Below are 24,405 nucleotides of genomic sequence, written 5' to 3'. Positions count from 1 at the left end.
GCCTTGTCCCCCATTGCAGCCTTGTCCCCCATTGCAGCCTTGTCCCCCATTGCAGCCTTGTCCCCGATTGCAGCCTTGTCCCCCATTGCAGCATTGTCCCTGATTGCAGCCTGGTCCCCGATTGCAGCCTTGTCCCTGATTGCAGCCTTGTCCCCCATTCCAGCCTTGTCAGTGTCCATCAGTAGTCTGCAGCCTTGCCCTGTGTCGTTTGCAGACATCTGGCATTTAAAAATGGCGCCGCCGTTCTCGGCCGCTCTCAGCGGCTCTCCCGGCGGCTTTCGGCCGCTTTCGGCCATTCTCTGCGGCTCTCGGCCGTTCTCGGCGGCTTTCGGACGCACTCGGCTTTCGGCGTCTCACGTGGGACTGCGAGAGCTGGTGAGAATTGCTGCAAGCTGCCGAGAACGGCCGAGAGCCGCCGAGAATGGACGAAAATGTCCGAAAGCCGCCGAGAATGGCCAAAAGCCGCCAAAAGCGGCCGAGAATGGCGGAAAGCCACCTAGAACGTCCGAAACCCGCCAAGAGCCGCCAAAGGGCTCACAATCGGCGGGGGATCGGCGTATAACACGCACGCACGATTTCCCCCTGATTTTAAGGGGAAAAAAGTGCGTGTTATACGCCGATAAATACGGTGTATATATATATATTTTTTTTTAATAGCAGTATATATATTCTTCGTATATTTTGGCCAAAATGTATTCTGCTACATGTCTTTGGTAAAAAAAAAAATCTCAATAAGTGTATATTGATTGGTTTGAGTGAAAGTTATAGCATCTGCAAACTATGGTATATATATACTGGAATTCTTATTTCTTTTTATTTATACTAGTAATGGCGGTGATCAGCGACTTATAGTGGGACTGCCATAGGTGTGCACAGCCCATTGCATTAGGACAGGGGTAGGCAACCTGGGGCCCTCCAGCTGTTGTGGAACTACATTTCCCATGAGGCATTGCAAGGCTAGCAGTTACTCAATTATTTACAACTACTCCCAGAGGCATGATGGTACTTGTAGTCCTGCAAAAGCTGGAGGGCACTTGGTTGCCTACCCCTGCATTAGGGGGTGCACCCCAAAGCTCAAACACACATGCCTTTCTCTGCAGCCTCAGCTGCACTGAACAGTGAATAAATGGGAAGTGCTCTGTGCTAAGCGGCTTCCTGTTCATACACAAACTGAAGCATAGTAAACACAATTTACTATGCTTCGGTTATAAATGGACACAGTGAGTGAGGGTGTTCACCGTGTTAATTTGGAAAAGGAAGGGGCCGGTAAATTACATATTTACTAGCTCCTTCCCCCCCGCTCTCCATCCTGAAATATCCCCTGCAGCAGCCAGTGGGAGAGGAAAGGAGGGAAGCCAGCAGCATTGCGGGGAGGCCGACAAGGGGGGATACCCCGGCAGTAGGGGGGATTGGCACTGCACATAGTAGTTAGAGTGTGCCCACGCACACCCCCTGCACACGCCTATGGGGACTGTGATATTGCAGTAGGCAATCTGACACTAACTGATGCTGGAGATGAATTGACTAACTGACATCACCCGCGGAACTAATACAGTGATCAGTGCTAATAATATACACTGTGGCCATCTCCACAAGGCTGCAGAGCTGCTGATCAAATTTAACCCTCTTGAAATTTAACCACTCTTCAAGAAATACAGCCCTAAAGAAGGGGGAGGCAATTCCCCCGAAACGCGTTGGCTCTACTTGTTTACTCTTATCTCCAATAAATAACTATAAAATTCATCAAGTGAGCCCTTTCTCTTTTTGGACATAGGGCGTTCCTCTTCAATCACCCAAATAAATATACACTGTCATTGTACTAATGACACTGGCTGGGAAGGGGTTAATATCTAGGGCAATTAATAGGGCTAAATGTGTGCCCAACAATGTTTACTGAGTGTACAGTGTGCTGCTTTTACTAAGCAATGTGCTAGTTTTTTACTCCCTGCTTTGCTTTGCAGGGAGAAAAAAAAACGGCACATTGCTGCTGTCTGTAGAGAGCTCTGTGTTTTTGACCAACACATAGCTCTCTTTTGTCATTCGCTCAGCCAATCAGCGGGTGCCAGCTATAAATCATTGGGCGGGACCCGCTGATCGGCTTGTGCTGCATCGTAAGACAGAACAGTCTTCCTGGAAGAAAGCCACCAATGTACAGGTACGTGATTGTGCCTGTACGAGCCGACATGCTGCGGCCGGTCGGCAAGCGGTTAAAATCATAAAAGTTGGGATTATTCCTACAAAAAAAAAAAAATGATACTGCTGCTGTATATTGTGACAAGTCTGCAATTTATTTATGGAGATGTGTAAACTTACTGACAGGTCAACTTTAAAATACAAGCATACACTTTCTACTTCTCATCTGTAGAAAGCAGGACACAATAAACAATAGGAGAAGGAAAGCGACGGCGAACGCTCAAAGGGCAAACGCATTCGTGAAATAACCTCCGCATTAACCAGGAAAAGTCATGAAACAAGAAACTGTTTAAAATGACAAAAGAAAAAATGGAAAATAGATGGGGACCCGATTCCCTTTAATGTTAAAAGACTAACAGCAACGGCCGTTACCCCCCCCCCCCCCCCGCGCGCGCGCGCGGCCCGAAGCTTATTTATCAGCAGAAAACCAGCGCACTTATGTCCATTACGATCCTCAAATCCGTCCAAGTAATGGAAACGCGCATCAGTTATTGAAAACAGCCAATTACTGGGCATAAAGCAGGGCAGAGAGTAATAAGATACAGATAGTGCAGCTACATAAAGCACTTTGTGAATTCCACATGCTGCGCACAAGACAAAGTAATTGATTTTCTTTTTTTTCCCCCATCTAAGATGAAACAAGTTATCACTAAAATATAGTCCATTGCTGTCAGTTTGACAATTTAATTACCTTCATCTATCTGATTCCTTTTCATTCTGAACTGGAAAAAAAATGGTGAAGCTTGGCAACAGAAAAGTAAACTGGCCGCAAGTGTCTGCCCAGAGGGGATGGAACTTTTGGAAAAACGTGAGGCCGTGGCATTCTCCGGAGGAAAGTAAAACGACTTCCATTGGGGTATTTTGCCGAGTAAAAAATAGAAGCATCTGGTACATTTGGTCAAACAAGTTTTTTTTTTCTATTTATTTTTTTAATTTTTTTTTTCTATTTGATTTGAAAAGTTTATTGAGTAAATTACAGCCGTATACTGTGAGATTAAATCCACACCAGGTTCAATAACATGGCTTTGGATGTTATCACACACCATACAATTAAGTCTGAAGAAAGTGCGGCCCTTCCCCGAAACATGTTGGCTTTTCACATTACTCATGAAAACTAAATATCTGTTGAGTGGTCCATTGACTGTCATTGATTGACCACAACTGGGTCACCATTTACTGTGCCTTCATTGCAGAGTAACATCCTCAAAGGGGAAGTAAGTTTAGGATTTTTAAGTTTTTTTTTCTTATTTCTATTTATTTATTTTTTATTTGAGTTTTTATTTATAACGTTTATTGAGTAAATTACAGCCGTATGGTGTGAGATTAAATCCAGACCAGGTTCAATAAAATGGCTTTGGATGTTATCACACACCATACAATTAAGTCTGAAGAAAGTGCAGCCCTTCCCCGAAACATGTTGGCTTTTCACATTACTCATGAAAACTAAATATCTGTTGAGTGGTCCATTGACTGTCATTGATTGACCACAACTGGGTCACCATTTACTGTGCCTTCATTGCAGAGTAACATCCTCAAAGGGGAAGTAAGTTTAGGATTTTTAAGTTTTTTTTTCTTATTTCTATTTATTTATTTTTTATTTGAGTTTTGATTTGAAAAGTTTATTGAGTAAATTACAGCCGTATGGTGTGAGATTAAATCCAGACCAGGTTCAATAAAATGGCTTTGGATGTTATCACACACCATACAATTAAGTCTGAAGAAAGTGCAGCCCTTCCCCGAAACATGTTGGCTTTTCACATTACTCATGAAAACTAAATATCTGTTGAGTGGTCCATTGACTGTCATTGATTGACCACAACTGGGTCACCATTTACTGTGCCTTCATTGCAGAGTAACATCCTCAAAGGGGAAGTAAGTTTAGGATTTTTAAGTTTTTTTTTCTTATTTCTATTTATTTATTTTTTATTTGAGTTTTGATTTGAAAAGTTTATTGAGTAAATTACAGCCGTATGGTGTGAGAATAAATCCAGCGCAGGTTCAATAAAATGGCTTTGTATGTAATCACACACCATACAATTAAGTCTGAAGAAAGGGCAGCCCTTCCCCGAAACATGTTGTCTGTCTTTTATTCAATAAACTCTAAAATCAGCTTTAAACTAGTTGATCATTTGTGTTGGAGGCTCTTCACATTACTCATGAAAACTAAATATCTGTTGAGTGGTCCATTGACTGTCACTGATTGACCACATCTGGGTCACCATTTACTGTGCCTTCATTGCAGAGTAGCATCCTCAAAGGGGAAGTAACTGTAGGATTTTTAAGTTTTTTTTCTTATTTCTATTTATTTATTATTTGAGTTTTCATTTATAAAGTTTATTGAGTAAATTACAGCCGTATACTATGAGATTAAATCCAGACCAGGTTCAATAAAATGGCTTTGTATGTAATCACACACCATACAATTAAGTCTGAAGAAAGGGCAGCCCTTCCCTGAAACATGTTGGCTTTTCACATTACTCATGAAAATGAAATATCTGTTGAGTGGCCCATAGACTGTCATTGATTGACCACAACTGGGTCACCATTTACTGTGCCTTAATTGTAGAGTAACGTCCTCAAAGGGAAAGTAACTTTACGATTGATCAAACACTAACTTGGATTGCTCCAAAACTACCACGCGCCTACTAGGTTTGGGTAATACAAGGTCTTTACCAATAGTGGCATTTTTCTAGGGAAAGGGAAACTACTTCCATCAGGGTGTTTTCACAAGTAAACGTTAGGAGCGCCTGGTACAAATGATCAAGTAACTTTTGATTTCAATTTTTTTTACATATTTATTTAATTTGGTTTGAAAAGTTTATTGAGTAAATTACAGCCAGGGCTTAACCCTATGGTGTGAGATTAAATCCAGACCAGATTCAATAAAATGGCTTCAGATGTAATCACACAACATACAATTAAGTCTGAAGAAAGGGCGGCCCTTCCCCGAAACATATTGTCTGTCTTTCATTCAATAAACTTTAAGATCCGCTTGAAACTAGTCGATCTGTATCAGAGGTGCTTCACATTACTCATGAAAATTAAATATCTGTTAAGTGGTCCATTGACTGCCATTGATTGACCACAACTGGGTCACCATTTACCATGCCTTCATTGTAGAGTAGCATCCTCAAAGAGGAAGTAACTTTAGGATTTTTAAGTTTTTTTTCTTATTTCTATTCATTTATTTTTTATTTGATTTTTGATTTGAAAAGCTTATTGGGTAAATTAAAGCAATATAGTGTGAGATTAAATCCAGACCAGATTCAATAAAATGGCTTTTGGATGTAATCACACACCATACAATTAAGTCTGAAGAAAGGGCAGCCCTTCCCCGAAACATGTTGTCTGTCTTTTATTCAATAAACTCTAAAATCAGCTTTAAACTAGTTGATCATTTGTGTTGGAGGCTCTTCACATTACTCATGAAAACTAAATATCTGTTGAGTGGTCCATTGACTGTCACTGATTGACCACATCTGGGTCACCATTTACTGTGCCTTCATTGCAGAGTAGCATCCTCAAAGGGGAAGTAACTGTAGGATTTTTAAGTTTTTTTTCTTATTTCTATTTATTTATTATTTGAGTTTTCATTTATAAAGTTTATTGAGTAAATTACAGCCGTATACTATGAGATTAAATCCAGACCAGGTTCAATAAAATGGCTTTGTATGTAATCACACACCATACAATTAAGTCTGAAGAAAGGGCAGCCCTTCCCTGAAACATGTTGGCTTTTCACATTACTCATGAAAATGAAATATCTGTTGAGTGGCCCATAGACTGTCATTGATTGACCACAACTGGGTCACCATTTACTGTGCCTTAATTGTAGAGTAACGTCCTCAAAGGGAAAGTAACTTTACGATTGATCAAACACTAACTTGGATTGCTCCAAAACTACCACGCGCCTACTAGGTTTGGGTAATACAAGGTCTTTACCAATAGTGGCATTTTTCTAGGGAAAGGGAAACTACTTCCATCAGGGTGTTTTCACAAGTAAACGTTAGGAGCGCCTGGTACAAATGATCAAGTAACTTTTGATTTCAATTTTTTTTACATATTTATTTAATTTGGTTTGAAAAGTTTATTGAGTAAATTACAGCCAGGGCTTAACCCTATGGTGTGAGATTAAATCCAGACCAGATTCAATAAAATGGCTTCAGATGTAATCACACAACATACAATTAAGTCTGAAGAAAGGGCGGCCCTTCCCCGAAACATATTGTCTGTCTTTCATTCAATAAACTTTAAGATCCGCTTGAAACTAGTCGATCTGTATCAGAGGTGCTTCACATTACTCATGAAAATTAAATATCTGTTAAGTGGTCCATTGACTGCCATTGATTGACCACAACTGGGTCACCATTTACCATGCCTTCATTGTAGAGTAGCATCCTCAAAGAGGAAGTAACTTTAGGATTTTTAAGTTTTTTTTCTTATTTCTATTCATTTATTTTTTATTTGATTTTTGATTTGAAAAGCTTATTGGGTAAATTAAAGCAATATAGTGTGAGATTAAATCCAGACCAGATTCAATAAAATGGCTTTTGGATGTAATCACACACCATACAATTAAGTCTAAAGAAAGGGTGACCCTTCCCCGAAACATGTTGTCTGTTTTTTTTATTCAATAAACTTTAAAATCAGCTTGAAACTAGTTGATCATTTGTATTGGAGGCTCTTCACATTACTCATGAAAATGAAATATCTTCAGTGGTCCATTGACTGTCATTGAATGACCACAACTGGGTCACCTTTTACCGTGCCTTCATTGTAGAGTAACGTCCTCAAAGGGGAAGTAACTTTAGGATTAGTCAAACACTAACTTGGATTGCTCCAGCACTACCACGCGCCTACTAAGTTTGGGATATACAAGGGCTGTACAAAGAGTGGCATTCTTCTGGGGAAAGGGAAACTACTTCCATCAGGGTGTTTTCACGAGTAAACATTAGGAGCGCCTGGTACAAATGTTCAAGCAACTTTCGATTTTAATTTTTTTTACATTTATTTTTACATATTTATTTAATTTGGTTTGAAAAGTTTTTTGAGTAAATTACAGACAGGGCTTAACCCTATGGTGTGAGATTAAATCCATACCAGATTCAATAAAATGTCTTTGGATGTAATCACACAACATACAATTAGGTTTTGAAGAAAGGACGGCCCTTCCCCGAAACATGTTGTCTGTCTTTTATTCAATAAACTTTAAAATAAGATTAAAACTAGTTGATCATTTGTATCGGAGGCTCTTCACATTACTCATGAAAATAAAACATCTGTTAAGAGCTCACTGGTCAATCAAATGCCAACTTGGATTGCTCCAGCACTACAATGCACACCAAGTGGCATTCTCCGGAGGAAAGGGGAACGACTTCCATTGAGGTGTTTTTATTAGTAAAAGTGAGGAGCTCCTGGTACGGTTGGTCAAGCAACTTTTAATTTTTCTATTTTTTATTTATTTAATTTGGTTTGAAAAATCTATTGAGTAAATAACAGCCAAAACTTAAAGTGGTTGTAAACCCCGTACAACCACTTTTACCTACAAGTTAGCCTATATTAAGGCTTAGCTGTAGGTGCTTGAAATATCTCCTAAACCTCCACCGTTTAGGAGATATTTATGAAAGACCAGAGTACGGATGACTTCGGCGCTTGCGCATTTTAGAAAGGGCATATCGTGGCGTTTCTAATAGGGGTCATGCCGTGACTCGCGGCTCCCGCACGCATGCCACTGACTCCGGCCAATCACAGAGCCGGAGTTCGCTGCCCTGGACGGAAGAGGGGCAAAGATGGACGCTCCATGCTAGTGGGGACAACGGTGACATCGCGGGCTTCGATTTCAGGTAAGTGACACATAATAGCCCATTATGCTTTACCTTTGTAGGGAAAAAAAGAGGAAGTAAAACCCACCAGGGTTTACTTCCTCTTTAACCATATGGTGTGAGATTAAATTCCAAACCAAACTCAATAAAATGGCTGTAGATTTAATCACACGCCATACAATTAAGTTTGAAGAAGGGAAGGCCTTTCCCCGAAACATGTTGTCTGTATTTAATTCACTAAACTTTTAAAATCAACTTGAAACTAGTTGACCGTTTGTACTGGACGCTCATAACTTTATTCATGCAAATGGAATGACTGTTGAGTGGTCCAGTTGACTGCCATTGATTGATCGCAACTAGGTCATCTTTTACTGTGCCTTAATTGTAGAGTAACGTCCTCAAAGTAACTTTAAGATTAATCAAACGCTAACTTGGATTGGTCTAGTGCTACCACATGCCTACTAAAATACAAAGGCTGTACCAAAAGTAATGAAAAAAATGGGCAAAACTTTTTTATGTAAACAAAATGGTGACCGTTTACACACAGACACCAACTCCCTGTTGCAAAAATATGAATGAGATATATATGAGGGTACAAGATGGCTTCAGCTCCTGTTCTCTGCCTGTGTAGGACTCCTCAGACACCTTTCATCCTTTTTGGGGCTTAATTGTAGATGCCCCTAATTAAACCCCGAAAAAAGGAGAACATTTTCACCTTAAAAAAAAAATGTGCAAAAAATGGCGGTACACAAATAATGAATATAAAAAAAATATAGATAAAAATAAAGCTCCCCAAATAATGTGTCTATGGGAATGTTTGACCATTCTTCCAGAAGCGCATTTGTGTGGTCAGGCACTGATATTGGACGAGAAGGCCTGGCTCGCATTTTTCCACTCGAATTCATCCCAAAGATGTTCTATTGGGTTGAGGTCAGCAAGGTGCATAAAGACATAGATGAGCAAGTTTGGGGAGGAGGAACTTGACTGGCCTAATCTCAACTCGATTAATTCATCCCACAGGTGTTCTATTGGGTTGAGGTCAGGACTCTGTGCAGGCCAGTCAAGTTCCTCCACCCCAAACTTGCTCATCCATGTCTTTATGGACCTTGCTTTGTGCCCCGCTTCGCAGTCATATTGGAACAGGAAGGGGCCATCCCCAAACTGATCCCAACCCGATAGAACACCTTTGGCATGAATTAGAGCGGAGACTGCAAGCCAGGCCTTCTCATCCACATCAGTGCCTGACCTCACAAATGCGCTTCTGGAAGAATGGCCAAACATTCCCATAGACACACTCCTAAACCTTGTGGATGGCCTTCCCAGAAGAGCTGAAGCTGTGAAAGGGTGGGCCAACTCAATATTGAACCCTACGGACTAAGACTGGGATGCCATTAAAGTTCATGAGCGTGTAAAGACAGGTGTCCCAATACTTTTTGGTAATATTGTATATTTAAACCATATGAAAAGCATAACTATAGCTTTTAAAGAGGACCCGTGGCTAAGCTGTGAATATTGTTGGGCTGGTAGGCCCATTGATTGCTCAAGGTTCCTTTCAGCCCAACATTGCCCATAGCCTGGACACAGGTTCACTCTAAAATATATAAACAATGGTTTTCCCCAGGAAACATTAAGAATTATTTTAATAAATTAATAAATGTAATACATTATTATTATTATTATTATTATTATTATTATTATTATTATTAAATAAATTAATTTAATAAATTATTATTATTATTATTAGTATTATTATTATTCCCAAGAGACATTAAGAATTATTTTAATAATATATAATATAAACATAAATGTGCTAATGTTTTATATCATGTTATTCATGATAATGTATAATAAAATATAATCATGATAATAATCATAATTTACATCATGATTTTTTTTTCCAGGAAACATTAGGAATTATTTTATTAATCTATTATTAATATTACTACTACGACTACTACTAATAATCATTATAATAATAATAATAATAATAATAATAATAATAATAATAATAATAATAATAATAATAAATCATTATTATTATTATTATTATTATTATTACATTTTTTTTTAATTATTATTCATTACCTGGATTAGTGACTCTGACAATTTTTCTTCATCTACTTCTAAAATGATGTTCTTGATTTCATCATAAGGCATCCGAAATGATCCCAGGAAGATGGCTGAAAGGTATAACACAACGTAGATCAGAAATACAAAAAGTCGGCACAGATAAAGATGCAACTGCAAAAGACGGAAATGACTGTGAGTAATAGCAAAGAACAATATATAATATAAGCTGTCAGATTGATCAATGTAATGTTATTAAGCCAATACGCAGGGCTAAATGCAGCTTTCACAAGGCGCCTGCACATAATATTTTATTTTCTTCCTAAGCCTTGTTCTGCGTTGGGCCACTCGTCCTCGCAGCACATCTATTACCCGCCAATCTGACTTGGTGCACTTTAAAATAATAAAATCTCTGCTTTAGAATAACTAACAACTACGGAGTGAGAAGACCTACTTAACTCAATCCACTCCATTTACATCTAACACTACTGATTTGCTGGTATATCCAAAGGAGATTGGACAATCAGATATTAATATTAGGCTCAATTAGCAATAGGCATGCGCACAGTGTGTGCCGGATGTGCCTGGGCACTCCCTAATCACCATATGTGCATTAGCATTATCGCTTGGTGTGGCAGCAGGAAGATGGGATCTCCCCCATACCAGCTCTGTATTCGCTTTCGCTGTTCCAGCAAGGAGATCAACGTGCCGGGGGTCATATATATATACGTAGACACACACACACGTGTGTGTTTGAGCTTTAGGGTGCACACCCTAATGCAGTAGGCTGCGGACACCTATGCTCAGCAGGGAGTGTGCTGGGCCTCTGTAGAGAGACTGCTGCTTCCACTCTAGTGATGAGCTCCGGTATGTTCGGATCTTAGGCCAAACCCGCTTGGGCAAGCCCATCAGGAAGCTGTCACCTGTACTGGGCCAATCATCAGCAGCAGGGGAATTCCCTGCCCTGCAGCTGCACATATATATATATATATACAATGGGCATGTACTGTATACATGGGAATGTCTCAGTCGCTTACAACTGGCCAGTATAGGTGACAGCTCCCTGATGGGCTCATTTTCAGTGGGTTTAGACCGGGGCTTTTTTTCAGCGGGAACGTGGGGGGATGCAGTTCCGGCACCTCCAGCACTGAATGTATGTAATAGCAAGGGGCGTGGGATGTGCTGGAGTGTCTATTAATGCTGGCTGCTGGGGATCTATTGTCACTGGTGGGGATATGTTTTTGTGTAAGGGTATAATGTGGGTGGGGATCTTATGTTGCTGGTAGGGATCTACTGTTGAAGGAGCTGTCTATTGTTGCTGGCTGCTGGAGGGTCTATTGATACTGGTCGCTGTAAAATCTGTTGCTGTTGCTGGGGGTCTAATGTTGCTGGGGTGGATCTTTTGTTGCTGGGGGTTCGTATTTTGTTGTGGGTGGTCCAATGTTGCCGTGTGGGGGTCTGTTGTTGTGTGGGGGAACTATTGTTGCTGGGGTGGGATCTATTGTTGCTAGGGTGGGTCTATTGTTGCTTGGGGATCTATTGTTGCTGGCTGGGGTCCATTATTGCTGGGGGAGTCTATTTTTGCTGGCTACAGGGGATCTATTTTACATCTTTTCTTGTTTTTAGACAAGAACCAATTCCACACAATTGTATATAGCACCACAAAGTAATACTTGGGGCAGTACTGGGAGGTGGGTAGGGGGCAGAACCAAGGGACATGCTCAGAGGAGGGTAGGGGGTGGAACCAAGGGACATGCTCAGAGGAGGGTAGGGAGTGGAACCAAGGAACATGCTCAGGGGAGGGTAGGGGGCAGAACCAAGGGACGGGCTCAGAGGAGGGTAGGGGTGGAACCAAGGAACATGCTCAAAGGAGGGTAGGGGGCAGAACCAAGGGACATGCTCAGAGGAGGATAGGGGGTGGAACCAAGGAACATGCTCAGGGGAGGGGAGGGGCGGAACCAAAGGATGTGCTCAGAGGAGGGTAGGGGGCAGAACCAAGGGACAGGCTCAGAGGAGCGTAGGGGTAGAACCAGGGAACATGCTCAAAGGAGGGTAGGGGGCGGAACCAAGGGACATGCTCAGAGGAGGGTAGGGGGCAGAACCAATGGACATGCTTAGAGGAGGGTAGGGGGTGGAACCAAGGGACATGCTCAGAGGAAGATAGGGGCGGAACCAAGGGACATGCTCAGAGAAGGGTAGGGGCGGAACCAAGGAACATGCCCAAAGGAGGGTAGGGGGCGGAACCAAGGGACATGCTCAGAGGAGGGTAGGGGCGGAACCAAAAGACATATTCAGAGGAGGGTAGGGGGCAGAACCAAGGGACATGCTTAGAGGAGGGTAGGGAGCGGAACCAAGGGACATGTTCAGAGGAGGGTAGGTGGCGGAACCAAAAGACATGCTCAGAGGAGGGTGGGGGCAGAACCAAGGGACATGCTCAGAGGAGGGTAGGGGGAGGAGGGTAGGGGGCGGAGACAAGGGGGAGTTTCTGCACCTATTCTGTGAGAAAATAAGCCCTGGTTTAGACTAGGATCTAAACAAGCCCAAGCTCACCCCTACTATGCCACACCAAAGCAAACAATCAGAAATACAATTTTATTTAAGTTTTTTCTAAGCAGTATTTTGATTGGTTGCCTATTGTACAGCATTGTTCTCTGCCCTGTAATTTTAGGCCTGGTAAGGTAGCAGCAATGTAGCGTACAACTTACAAAGGTTTTGGGCTGCTTTGCTGTCGAGAACTCTCAGCTCCTTCACTTTTTTCTTGGCTAGCATTGGCTTCTTCTCCTCCTCTTCCTCCACCGCTTTCTTAGCTGCAAAACAAGAGAAAGTATTTATTCTTCTATCCCTATATACTACGCCTTGTGGTCTAGAGGTGAAAAAAAAATTATCAAAAAAGAACGCACTTTCAAAAAATGTTCTTTGTATAAAGATGAATTCCACTGGGCGTGTGAGAAGCGCGAGCAGGGGAGGGCATCATATGATGGCCACCCAGAACTAGCTGCCCGCACTGTAGCTGTCATTTAGCTATAACGTGGTCAGCAGGTGGTTAAGGAGAAAGCCTAGCACTAGTTTCAAAATGTTTTAGGTATTATGTCCGGACAGACTGGGTCTAAGAAGGTATGTCAATGCATAAAGTGTCATTTGAAACAGAACATGTATGAGATTCTTTTTTCAGGAGATAAACACTGATTACGGGGCTTTTAATGCTTTGGTGTGCAATGCACGCTTGGATGTTTGAAAAGAAAGCCTAGCACTAGCTTAAAAATGTTGACGTATTATAAACAGGCCCTACACAGTATATAAAGTATTTAACAAAGTAAAAACTGATTAAGAGAATTTGCCGTAGAGAATGAGATGCAGAATTATCCAACATAGGTGCTGGTGGATAATAACCTTTTTACACTTTCTCATAAACACGAGTCAAATGTATACAAATGTATATGAAAGGCTGCGACATAAACAGGCACACACAATGAGCGCAGTTTTCCACGCTGTATAAAATCCGTTCTCCTCTGTCCTTGAGTGATTTTGCCGGTACCAGTCATTTTTTCGTATCTGGCATTGGAGGAATGCGTTATTACAAGCTCAAGATTAATCGTCATACCTGACCAATGGGTAGGCAGCATTGTAAACTCGTTATTCAATGGGGAATGCAATCAACATTTAACAACGGAACAAGTTGTCTTCCTGTACATAATGGTGTAAATGGCAACTATATGAGCCCAGCTGCGATAATTTGCCTTTTCATAAAGAAAAAAACATTATAAATGTATAGCAGATGTGACATTGTATGTGTATTGTATATACCATCACTATATTCTCAACTTGTTCAGTTACAAAGATTGAAAAAGACAACGATATAATTGCAAAGTATTGTAGAGTCAGATGTGTTTATTATAAGAAAGGAAAGCGTTAAAGTGGACCTGTCATTAACATTCACGCTTTGCAGGAATTGGAAAGGGCAGCATGATTTTAAGGTGTATGTAAGGTGATTTTTTTTTTACATTTTTTGCATAGGAGTAGGAAATTGTTGAACCCCATTGGTGAGGTTTTACTTTCTGTTTTGTAGACACAACAGGAAATGAGAGGAAATCTTTCCTGATTGGCGATGGTATTAAACTGCAAAGCGAAGCCTGACTCAGCATTCATGCAATGCGTCACTGTGCCTAGGCAAAGCCCCCATTGTGGAATTGTTCCTGCACCCTCCCTGCCTGCCCGCCAGTCCCTTGTGTTCTTTGTGTCTCCCCATCTGCCGGTGTTGCTGTACTTCTGCCTGTCTTGTGCCTCAGCATTTCAGTGCCTAGTTCACCCCGTGTTCCCCTAAGTCTCCAGTGTGCCCTGTATGCTTCTGTGTCTCCAGGGCACCCTCTGCGTCTCCAAGTACATCCCTTGTGCCAACCAACTCTCCATGCACCCTGTATGCTCTTGCAATTCGATGAGCCCAGTATGCCCCTGTACCCCCAGTGTGCTCCTGTCTTTAAGTGTGCCCCCATGCTTCCAAGTACACCCTGTGTGCCCCCATGTCTTCAGTGCGCCCTGTATGCTATAGTGTCTCCAGTGCACACTCTATGTCTTCAAGTGCTCCCTATGTCTCTAAATACACTCCTTTGTCTCTAAGTACATCCTGTGTGCAAATCAAATCTCCAGTGCACCCAGTACGCCTTTGTTCCTCCAGTGCACCCCCCGTGTCTCTGATTGCTGCCTATGTCTCCAAATATACCCCTGTGCCTCCAGGTACATCCTTTGTCTCCATGTCTCCATGCACGCTGTATGCCCTTGTATCTCCAGTGCTCCCAGTACACCCTTGCATCTCCCATTTTTAGGTGTGCCCCCAAATCTCCTGTGTGCTTTGTATGCTCCTGTGTCTCCAGTGCACCCCTTGCATCTCTGATTGCTGTCTGTGTCTCTAAATACACCCCTGTGCCTCCATCTACATCCTTTGTGACAACCTGTAAGCCCTTGTGTCTCCAGTTCTCCAATTACGTCCTTGTGTCTTCAGTGCACTTCTGTCTTTAAGTGTGCCTCCATGCCTCTAAGTGCACCCTGGGTGCCCCCAAGTCTCCAGTGTGCCCTGCATGCTATTGTATCCCCAATGCACCCCCTATGTCTCAGAGTGCTCCCGGTGTCTCCAATTATAATCCTGTGCCAAAAACATCCTGTGTGCCAACCAGGCCTCCAGTGCATCCTGTATACCCTTGCGTCGTCAGTGCGCCCAATACGCCCATGTGTCTTCAGTGCACTCCTGTCTTTAAGTGTGCCCCCATGCCTCTAAGTGCACCCTGGGTGCCCCCATGTCTCCAGTGCACCCTGTATACTCCTGTGTCCCCAGTGCACCCTCAGTGTCTTCAAGTTCTCCCTATGTCTCCAAGAATCGCCCCATCCCACCTCCCAAAAAAAAATTAATCTGGGAGAAAAAAAAAAAAAATTGTACAAACCACTCTGCTGTTATTAGGAAGACAGTTAATCTTGCAGACAGACAAATGCCGGCATGATTCAAGATTTGATGAACGCATTTCGCTGCTCGTGGCCTCAGCGGTCCTGTGATCCTGGCTGTTTTTAGGGTCATTTGCCTACCACCGCTGGAAAATACTTATGTCACGTGAACAGAGCAGTAGATAGAATTCATCTCTCACACCACCTTGCCCTGATCAATAATAAATTCTCATATGAACAAATTTTGATTTAACCCAAGAAACACAGAAAAAGGTAATTATGCACAAAACCTTCTATTTGTAATGGGCGGCAGGGAAAAGGGCTAAAAGCATAAAACTGTATAACAAACGTTAAAGATTTGCTGGGGGGAAAAAAAATCAATTTTCAATCCTTTTTTTTTTTTTTGAGCAACTACAAGTTCATAAACAAACTGGTATGTGATTTGGATATGGACACTGTGACTATTGTCAGTCAGTCAACAGTAAGTGGATTCAAAAAACAAACAGATGCAGTGGACCACTAGGTAAGTTTTGTTTTCTCCACTGTAATTAGAAGAGCAGGAGTTGATTGTTTAGGTCTGCTCATTGTTTCACGGGCTGCTGCTCTGTTGCTTCCCCCTGTCTTCTAGAGGATTCTAGAATCATGGTGGGAGGAGGAACAGGGCATGCAGACTGAATATTTATGGAACTCCAGCCAAACCCTGGGGGAGGTGTTCCTAGTAGGAGTAGGAGAGAGCCTATAAAATAGTCTGAGGCCTGAGCAGCAGGGTACAGTGTTCCTGGGTCCAGTCCTTCAGGAGACCTCTGTGCAGGGGCTTAGAAGAAGCTTTTAGCAAGACAATGAGGCCCCAGCAAGGCTTAGCTGGTGTCAGGGCTGGGCTCAGCCCTTCCTTCTCATTAGCTGTCGGCAAATTGCCAGCTCCTATCTCTCCACAGTTACTCAGCTGTTGATGATATCCTGCTCGTCAGTCCTGCCTACTTAAGCCGTTTAGCCCAGGGGATCTCTGCCTTCACCTTGGTCAACATCACAGAAACTATCTCCTGCGATCCTGTTCAAGACTTGCTTTGCTGACATCTCTTCTGGCTCCAGATCCTGCTTACTGTTCCACTACATTGATCCCTGACTTCTGGCTTGGCTGAATATTCCTTCCAGTTACTAAACTTTGGCTTTGACTATGTTTGTTCTTTTTACTTTTATTATTAAACAAGTGTGATTTAACTGTACTTCTGTCTTGGTCTTATTTCATGGTTTCTGACAGCTGGGGAGCCTATACGCAAGTTCAAGTCAAGTTGGATCTGGGGAAGCTCACTGAAGAGAGCTGGGAGGAAGTTAGTGGGAATAAACCTTTTTGTGGCCTAAAGTCTTTTAAATGTGAAAAAAAGTCTACATTTTGTAATGCATATTCCTTTTAAATGTATTGTTCAACCTGTTTTTTTTAACAAAATGCAAAAGCAATGGGCAGGAGAAGTACCAGAAAAAAAGGGCTTTAGGAGTTTAAGGGTGGTTTTTCACAAATGAGGTTACTAGAAAAAAAAACCTTAAATAGGTCAAAATCATTTTTATTTGGACTTTTCTTAAAGAATGGGTCTTTACCATGAGGTCAGCAAAGCAGTCAGTCAAAGCACACCTGAGCCCGACTATACTCTACACATTCAACCGTCAAGTGTGCCCTTTTGAGGTCAACCTGACCAATCACTGAAGTATGCCATATCATGTGCGGAAGAGCATATGATCCCTCAAAGTACCAAGGACAAATACTGGGTGCTGACGTTAGGCAGCGGAAGAAGAATTCCATGCAGTTGTGAAGGTGGTTAAAAAGAGTCATGCACAAGGAGTAAGGGGAGGACTAGGAACATTTGGACCTGGGGAAAACCAGTTAGCCCCTTCATGGCTGATTTCTGTGGGCTAAAAAAATATACCATGCAAAATGTTGCAGTGATTAGGTGGTAGGCTGAAAGGTGGGTGTTCTTAAAGCACAGCTGCTCTTGGCATTCAGTCATAAGACCTCCTGCAAAGGAACTTGGTGCAAAGGAAGTTGGTGCTGGAAGCCTTCCCTCTAGCAGACACTCTGATTACAAATCTGAAAAAGAACAAGAACAATATAATAGCAACCATTTGTCAACGACGGCAGATCCCACTCTGATCAACATCTAGATAAGTATAATGTATCTCAACCACCCCACCATATCTCAGTACTGGACCAAGGGACAAATGTCTCTGTCAGAAAAGACGTGGGAATCCTCATAAGCCAAGTAGCCAGAGTACTTCTGCCCATGGCTGTGCAGGTGGTGCGTGTGCATGACCGCGAACGATTACACAAACAGATGCGCAAGGGCGCATTGGCACCATGCGGGATATTTATACTGCACTACGTCAGTGTCGTTTGGTCTTATACGCTCTTAAGCATCTGTTCCTATGTCTGATCTTCTGTTGCCGACCTTGCTGAACCTGACTCAGCCTGAAAGCTGCCCGTACCAACCCCTGGCTTGCTTTTTGGACTATTTTTCTGCCTGCTCCCCTGGATTATATGCTCTGCTGTTATCGAACCTGGCTTGGCTCCTGACTTTCCCGCTGTCTGTGTCTTTATCTGCTCAAACGTTGCTAACCTGGACTGTCTGACCTCGTCTTGGCCTGCATACCTGCATCTGCACCCGCTGACCCATGCCTGTCTCCGGCCTGGCCCTTTCACATGTGTGAGTCTATCCAGCCTCCTCTGCAGATACAACACACATCTGCACCTACTGGTGGAAGACTTTACAGGCACTGACACCACTCTGTGCTCTGGTGTTTCCCTACCAGGTTACGCTACCAGGGCTCATCGCCAGAGCTGTAAAAGAGAGGCCTACCTCTGCATCTTAGACTTCATCTCCAGGTAGGTTACAGCCTCCTTGTCCTCCAGCCCAATCCTCCCCTTCAATGGTCACTTCACAGATGCTAAACCTGAAGATCACAATCCAATGGAAGACCACCTCATTGATGGATGACCAACATGTGGGTGACCATAGACAATTAGCCTTCCCTTCCCGCCAGAGCTGTAAAAGAGAGGCCTACTTCTGCATCTTAGATTTCATCTCCAGGTAGGTTACAACCTCCTTGTCCTCCAGCCCAATCCTCCCCTTCAATGGTCACTTCACAGATGCTAAACCTGAAGATCACAATCCAATAGAAGACCACCTCATTGATGGATGACCAGTATGTGGGTGACCATAGACAATTAGCCTTCCCTCTAGCAGATGATCTGTTCACAAGTTTGAATGAGGGCCAATAAGCTACATGATAGCTGCCACTTGTCACCGACTGAAGGCCCTGCTCTGATTAAAGTCTAGATGGTCCAAAGTGTCTCAACCACCCCAACATATCTTAGTACTGGCCTGGGGGGTAAATGCCTCCTTGCATTCCATCCCAGTACTCCCCTGCAATGGTTGCTTTAAAGGTGCTAAACCTGAAGCTCATCATTTTACGGAATACCACTTCACAGATGGATGACCAACCTGTGTGTGACCACCAAAAAATCAGCAGGTGACAATTGGTTAACGCACTTTTGACCAGGAGCCTCGGAGGAAAACCTCCCCTGCGTGAAAGTCAGTTAATATCCCAACTGGGGTGACATAAACTGCTGCAATGCACATATTCCAGCAAGAAGCCAAGCACCGGCCATAATAGGGAACAACAGTAATTTCTGAATTTAGGAAGTTTACAGGAAAAGTTAAGAATCGAGTGTCTGATTTTTATGGCGCAGAGAGAAGCTTTGCAGCTCGCAGAGTACTCCATCATCCTCCGCCTTATGACTAAGTGCGACACAGGAGCCCGCTGCAGACACATAAAGAAGAATGACTTGCTGTTCAATTCCCTCCTGTGATCTTTGCAAGTAAAGGAAACAAGAAGAAAGCAGTGGCGTCTAATTTAACCACTAGTACGCCAAAACGGTTTGGCCGGCAAGGTCCCGGGCAATAATGGTACTACCCTGTTATGTTCTTTCTTTCTAATTTCTGCAAATGTAGTTCGCTAGATTAGACACATGATTTAACAAAAAAACAAAAAAACAAAATATTAACTAAACATGTAAATGACCACTAACCAAAAATGTCATTAACTGTGTAAAGGAGGCGTTAAAATATTTTTTCTGTGTGAATGAGAAATTGTTTCAGATACTATTTAACATTAGCAATATTTCTCTTTTGTGGATGGGATTTCTTTTGAAGCCCAACATCAGGCTAAGTCTATAGTTTTATGAAGACTTGAAAAAAGTAAAACTTTTACATTTTTTGCTCATTGTTTTTGGACCTGTTCACAGAAATTTAAAGTAACATTAAAGCCAAAGCTTTTTTTTTTTCAATTTTTGAATAAAGGAAGGGAGGGCTATAACCACTGTCAAGTTTTTTTTTTTTGCAACCTGTGTCCCATTGGGAAGATTTTCCTATGCGTCCTGTCCCATAGCCAAAACAGGATGGAGGAAATCTCTCTGAAGTGGGTGACCTCTGGTTGTCACCGGGGTCACCAGAACTAGTGTCCTCGGGGTCACCAGAACTAGTGTCCCTGGGGTCACCAGAACTAGTGTCCTTGGGGTCACCAGAACTAATGTCCTTGGGGTCACCAGAACTAATGTCCCCGGGGTCACCAGAACTAGTGTCCTCGGGGTCACCAGAACTAATGTCCCCGGGGTCACCAGAACTAGTGTCCTCGGGGTCACCAGAACTAATGTCCCCAGGGAAGATTTTCCTATGCGTCCTGTCCCATAGCCAAAACAGGATGGAGGAAATCTCTCTGAAGTGGGTAACCTATGGTTGTCATCGGGGTCACCAGAACTAGTGTCCCCGGGGTCACCAGAACTAGTGTCCCCGAGGTCGCCAGAACTAGTGTCCCCGAGGTCGCCAGAACTAGTGTCCCCGAGGTCACCAGAACTAATGTCCCCGGGGTCACCAGAACTAGTGTCCTCAGGGTCACCAGAACTAATGTCCCCAGGGAAGATTTTCCTATGCGTCCTGTCCTATAGCCAAAACAGGATGGAGGAAATCTCTCTGAAGTGGGTGACCTCTGGTTGTCACCGGGGTCACCAGAATTAGTGTCCCTGGGGACACCAGAACTAGTGTCCCCGGGGTCACCAGAACTAGTGTCCCCAAGGTCGTCAGAACAAGTGTCCTCGGGGTCACCAGAACTAATGTCCCCGGGGTCACCAGAACTAGTGTCCTCGGGGTCACCAGAACTAATGTCCCCAGGGTCACCAGAACTAGTGTCCCTGGTTTTACCAGAACTAATGTCCCCGGGGTCACCAGAACTAGTGTCCCCATTGGATTTCCCGTCTATTACCGTTATAGAGACAACCCAAAAGTTGGATTTTTTCTTTTCACTTTGAGTGATGAGGAAAAGTGGCTAATAGAGAGGGTGACTCTACCTAACAGGGAGGCACAACCAACAAGAAAAGCCTGAGAGGTGTTCTAAGCCCTCTCTACTCAAAACGAAGTCTCAGGTCTTCGGGCCTAACATGAAGCCTAAGAGGAGGGTTGAAGGCCCTTAGGTTCCTTCTTCCCCTGCTTTGGGCATCTTCATGGGAGGGTCCCTCGGCTAGTACTTGTTAGTCAGCTTTGGGCAACCATGAGGAGCAGGGTCTGCCAGGCATTTTGGCTAGGGGCACCTAAGTTCACCTTGCTTGCACTTATCAGGAGTGTGGTGTCCCAGAGGGTCAGAGAAGTATCCTTTTTCGGAAGGGGACAACATGAAACACCTTAAGTGCAATTTTTTTGTGTGTGTTCACATACACTTTTTTGGTTCACTTTGTTTTGTTTTTGCGTGCTACACCACGGGCTTGAAAAAAAACAAACAAAAAATAATACACATATATATATCTTTGGGGCGGCCCGTCCACTGTGTGCGCATGAGCGTTGCCTCCCCTATTTACCGCTGCCGCCCTCCCTATTTATGCCCCCGGCCCCTTTCAGGTCACTGGGTGCATGATTTCCTATGATGGGGGTGGGCCGGTGGGCGTTTTTTGACGCAGCTGATTAGAGCCAGAGGCTCTAAAAGGCTTCAAAATAGGGTGGGCTCGGGACGCAGAGCATTGCGTCTGGAGCCCATCCAGGTGTGTTGCAACAGCAAATTAATATTCGCTGTTGCAACACTGATCCTCCTCCTGGCCAATCGGGAAGCGGGTCTGATTCCGATCACCTGACTGGCTGAAAGGACAGGTGATCCTATTGGACACCTAGGAGGAGGGGAGGAGAAGCACAGCGGAAGCGGGGAGGAGAATACACAGGAGCCACTGCCCGATGCCTGCTGCAGCCTGATGTCCGCCGATGCCCCGACCCCCGCTGCTGCCCGATGTGCCCACTGATGCCTGATCCCTGCCACTGCCCGATGTGCCTGCCGATGCCTGATGTCCACTGCTGCCCGATGTGCCCGCCGATGCCCGATCCCTGCCGATGCCCAATCCCCGCCACTGCCTGATGTGCCCGCCGCCTAGATGGAGTAAGTGCTGGTGGACCAGCAGGCAGCAAGGGGGTGGGGGGGTTTGAGTTGCCACTGATATATATATATATATATATATATATATATATATATATACACACACACATACATACATACTTTAACCTCACTTCCAGTTTGACAACCTGTGACCGTAGGACAAGAAATGAAAGGAGCAGTTGTCATTGGGAAAGGCAAATACAGACAATAAAGAATACCCGGCAACGTGTATAATTGAGGCACTGGTATCGACCCATCATATTTGGCAATGGTGAACCATGCCTGCGCCATGTGCATTAGCACACCCACTGGGGCACTTGTGACTGGGTGACATCATAGGATCACAACAGGAAGGCACTCTGGATGAAGGACCACAGGGTACACCTTTGGACGGCAGCCATGTCAGTCTGGGGGGTAAGGGGCAGTGGCATCGCTAAGGGGTGGCTATTGGGGCTATAGCCCCGAATCTGGGGCCCATAGCCCCGAGTCTCTGCAGGGGTCCCCAAGAGGAGGGGAGGCTCTCTGGGGACCCTGATGTAAGTGGGGGGCTCTCTGGGGACCCTGATGTAAGTGGGGGGCTCTCTGGGGACCCTGATGCAAGGGAGAGGCTCTCTGGAGACCCTGATCTTAAGGGGGAGGCTCTCTGGGGACTGGAATGTAAGGGGAGCTCTCTGGGAACCCTGATGCAAGGGGGAGGCTCTCTGGGGACCTGATGTAAGTGGGGGGCTCTCTGGGGACCCTGATGTAAGTGGGGGGCTCTCTGGGGACCCTGATGCAAGGGAGAGGCTCTCTGGAGACCCTGATTTTAAGGGGGAGGCTCTCTGGGGACTCTAATGTAAGGGAGAGGCTCTCTGGAGACCCTGATTTTAAGGGGGAGGCTCTCTGGGGACTCTAATGTAAGGGGGGCTCTCTGGGAACCCTGATGCAAGGGGGAGGCTCTCTGGGGACTCTGATGTAAGGAGGAGGCTCTCTGGGGACCCTGATGTAAGTGGGGGGCTCTCTAGGGATATATATATACACACACACACACATATAATACTGTATATACATGTGTATGCCCGCCCAAGCGCATGACTTTCTTTACTACGCTGCTATGGGCTCTAGCCCCAGATCTTTTGTAGGCCTAGCAATGCCCCTGGTAAGGGGAGGGTTAGATTTTCTAGCAGATTTAGAGTTAACTTACACATTCGGCGGCCTAGTACGTGATCCTGCACTTCCAGGTCGGGGGGGGGCACGTGCGCCCCGCCTAGCGTCCTGCTCCCGCTCGCTGTCCACCGGCACTCGCTGATCATCAGGCAGAGAGTCAGAATGCCGATCTGGCTATGTAAACAAGGCAGATCGCCGTTCTGTCAGTAGGGAAGGTAGTGATCCTGTCTTCCTGCAAAGCAGAGACATGGATCCATGCCTTCCCCTAGTAAAAGCACCTCCCCCACGGTACAAAAACACTGGCTAGGCACACAGTTAACCCCTTGATCACCCTGATGTTAACCCCTTCCCAGCCACTGTCATTAGTACAGCGACAGTATATATTTTTAGCATTGATCACTGTATTAGTGTCACTGGTTCCCAAAATGTGTCAGTTAGGTGTCAGATTTGTCCGCCACAATTTTGCAGTCCCACTATAAATCGATGATCGCCGCCATTACTAGTAAAAAGAAATAAAGCAATAAAAATGCAATAAATCTATCCCGTAGTTTGTAGACAGTATAACTTTTGCGCAAACCAATCAATATACACTTATTGGGATTTTTTCTTACCAAAAACATGTAGCAGAATGCATATTGGCTTAAATTGATGAAGAAATTAGATTTTTTATATTTTTTTATTGGGTATGTTTTATAGCAGAAAGTAAAAAATGTTTTTTTTTTCCCCCCAAAACTTTCTTTTTTTTTTGTTTATAGCGCAAATCAATATACACTTGTTGAGATTTTTTTTTACCAAAAATATGTAGCAGAATACATAGTGGACTAAATTGATGAAGAAGTTAGTTTTTTTACATTGTTTTATTGGATATGTTTTATAGCAGAAAGTAAAAAATGTTTTGTTTTTTTTAAATTGTTGGTCTTTTTTTTTTTTTTATATATAGCTCAAATCAATATCCACTTATTGAGATTTTTTTTAATCAAAAATATGTAATGGAATACATATTGGCTTAAATTGATGAAGAAATTAGATTCTTTACATTTTTTTTTATTGGACGTGTTTTATAGCAGAAAGTTTTTTTTTTTTCCAAAATTGTTTCTTTTTTTGTTTATAGCGCAAATCAATATACGCTTATTGGGATTTTGTTTACTAAAAACCTGTAGCAGAATACATATTGGACTAAATTGATGAAGAAATTTGTTTTTTTACATTTTTTTTTTTATTGGATGTGTTTTATAGCGGAAAGAAAAAAACATTTTTTTTTCCCAAAATTGTTTCTTTTTTTTTTTTA

At 43.4% G+C, this 24,405-nt stretch overlaps 1 protein-coding gene across 4 annotated transcripts in view; it reads right to left on the bottom strand.

Moving 5' to 3' along the window:
* DIAPH2 (diaphanous related formin 2) overlaps positions 1 to 24,405 on the bottom strand; it is a 1,573,862-nt gene that overhangs the window by 822,389 nt on the left and 727,068 nt on the right. For all 4 annotated transcript variants that reach the window (XM_073598133.1, XM_073598134.1, XM_073598135.1 and 1 more), the window contains 2 exons: positions 12,788 to 12,889; positions 10,101 to 10,195 (listed from right to left, as the gene is read on the bottom strand). In XM_073598133.1, coding sequence (XP_073454234.1) covers positions 10,101 to 10,195; positions 12,788 to 12,889 — 197 coding nt within the window. The remainder of the gene's footprint in view (positions 1 to 10,100; positions 10,196 to 12,787; positions 12,890 to 24,405) is intronic.

Source organism: Aquarana catesbeiana, linkage group LG09, assembly GCF_042186555.1.
Source record: "Aquarana catesbeiana isolate 2022-GZ linkage group LG09, ASM4218655v1, whole genome shotgun sequence".
NCBI lineage: Eukaryota > Metazoa > Chordata > Amphibia > Anura > Ranidae > Aquarana > Aquarana catesbeiana.
This window is presented reverse-complemented; position numbering and strand designations above follow the sequence as displayed.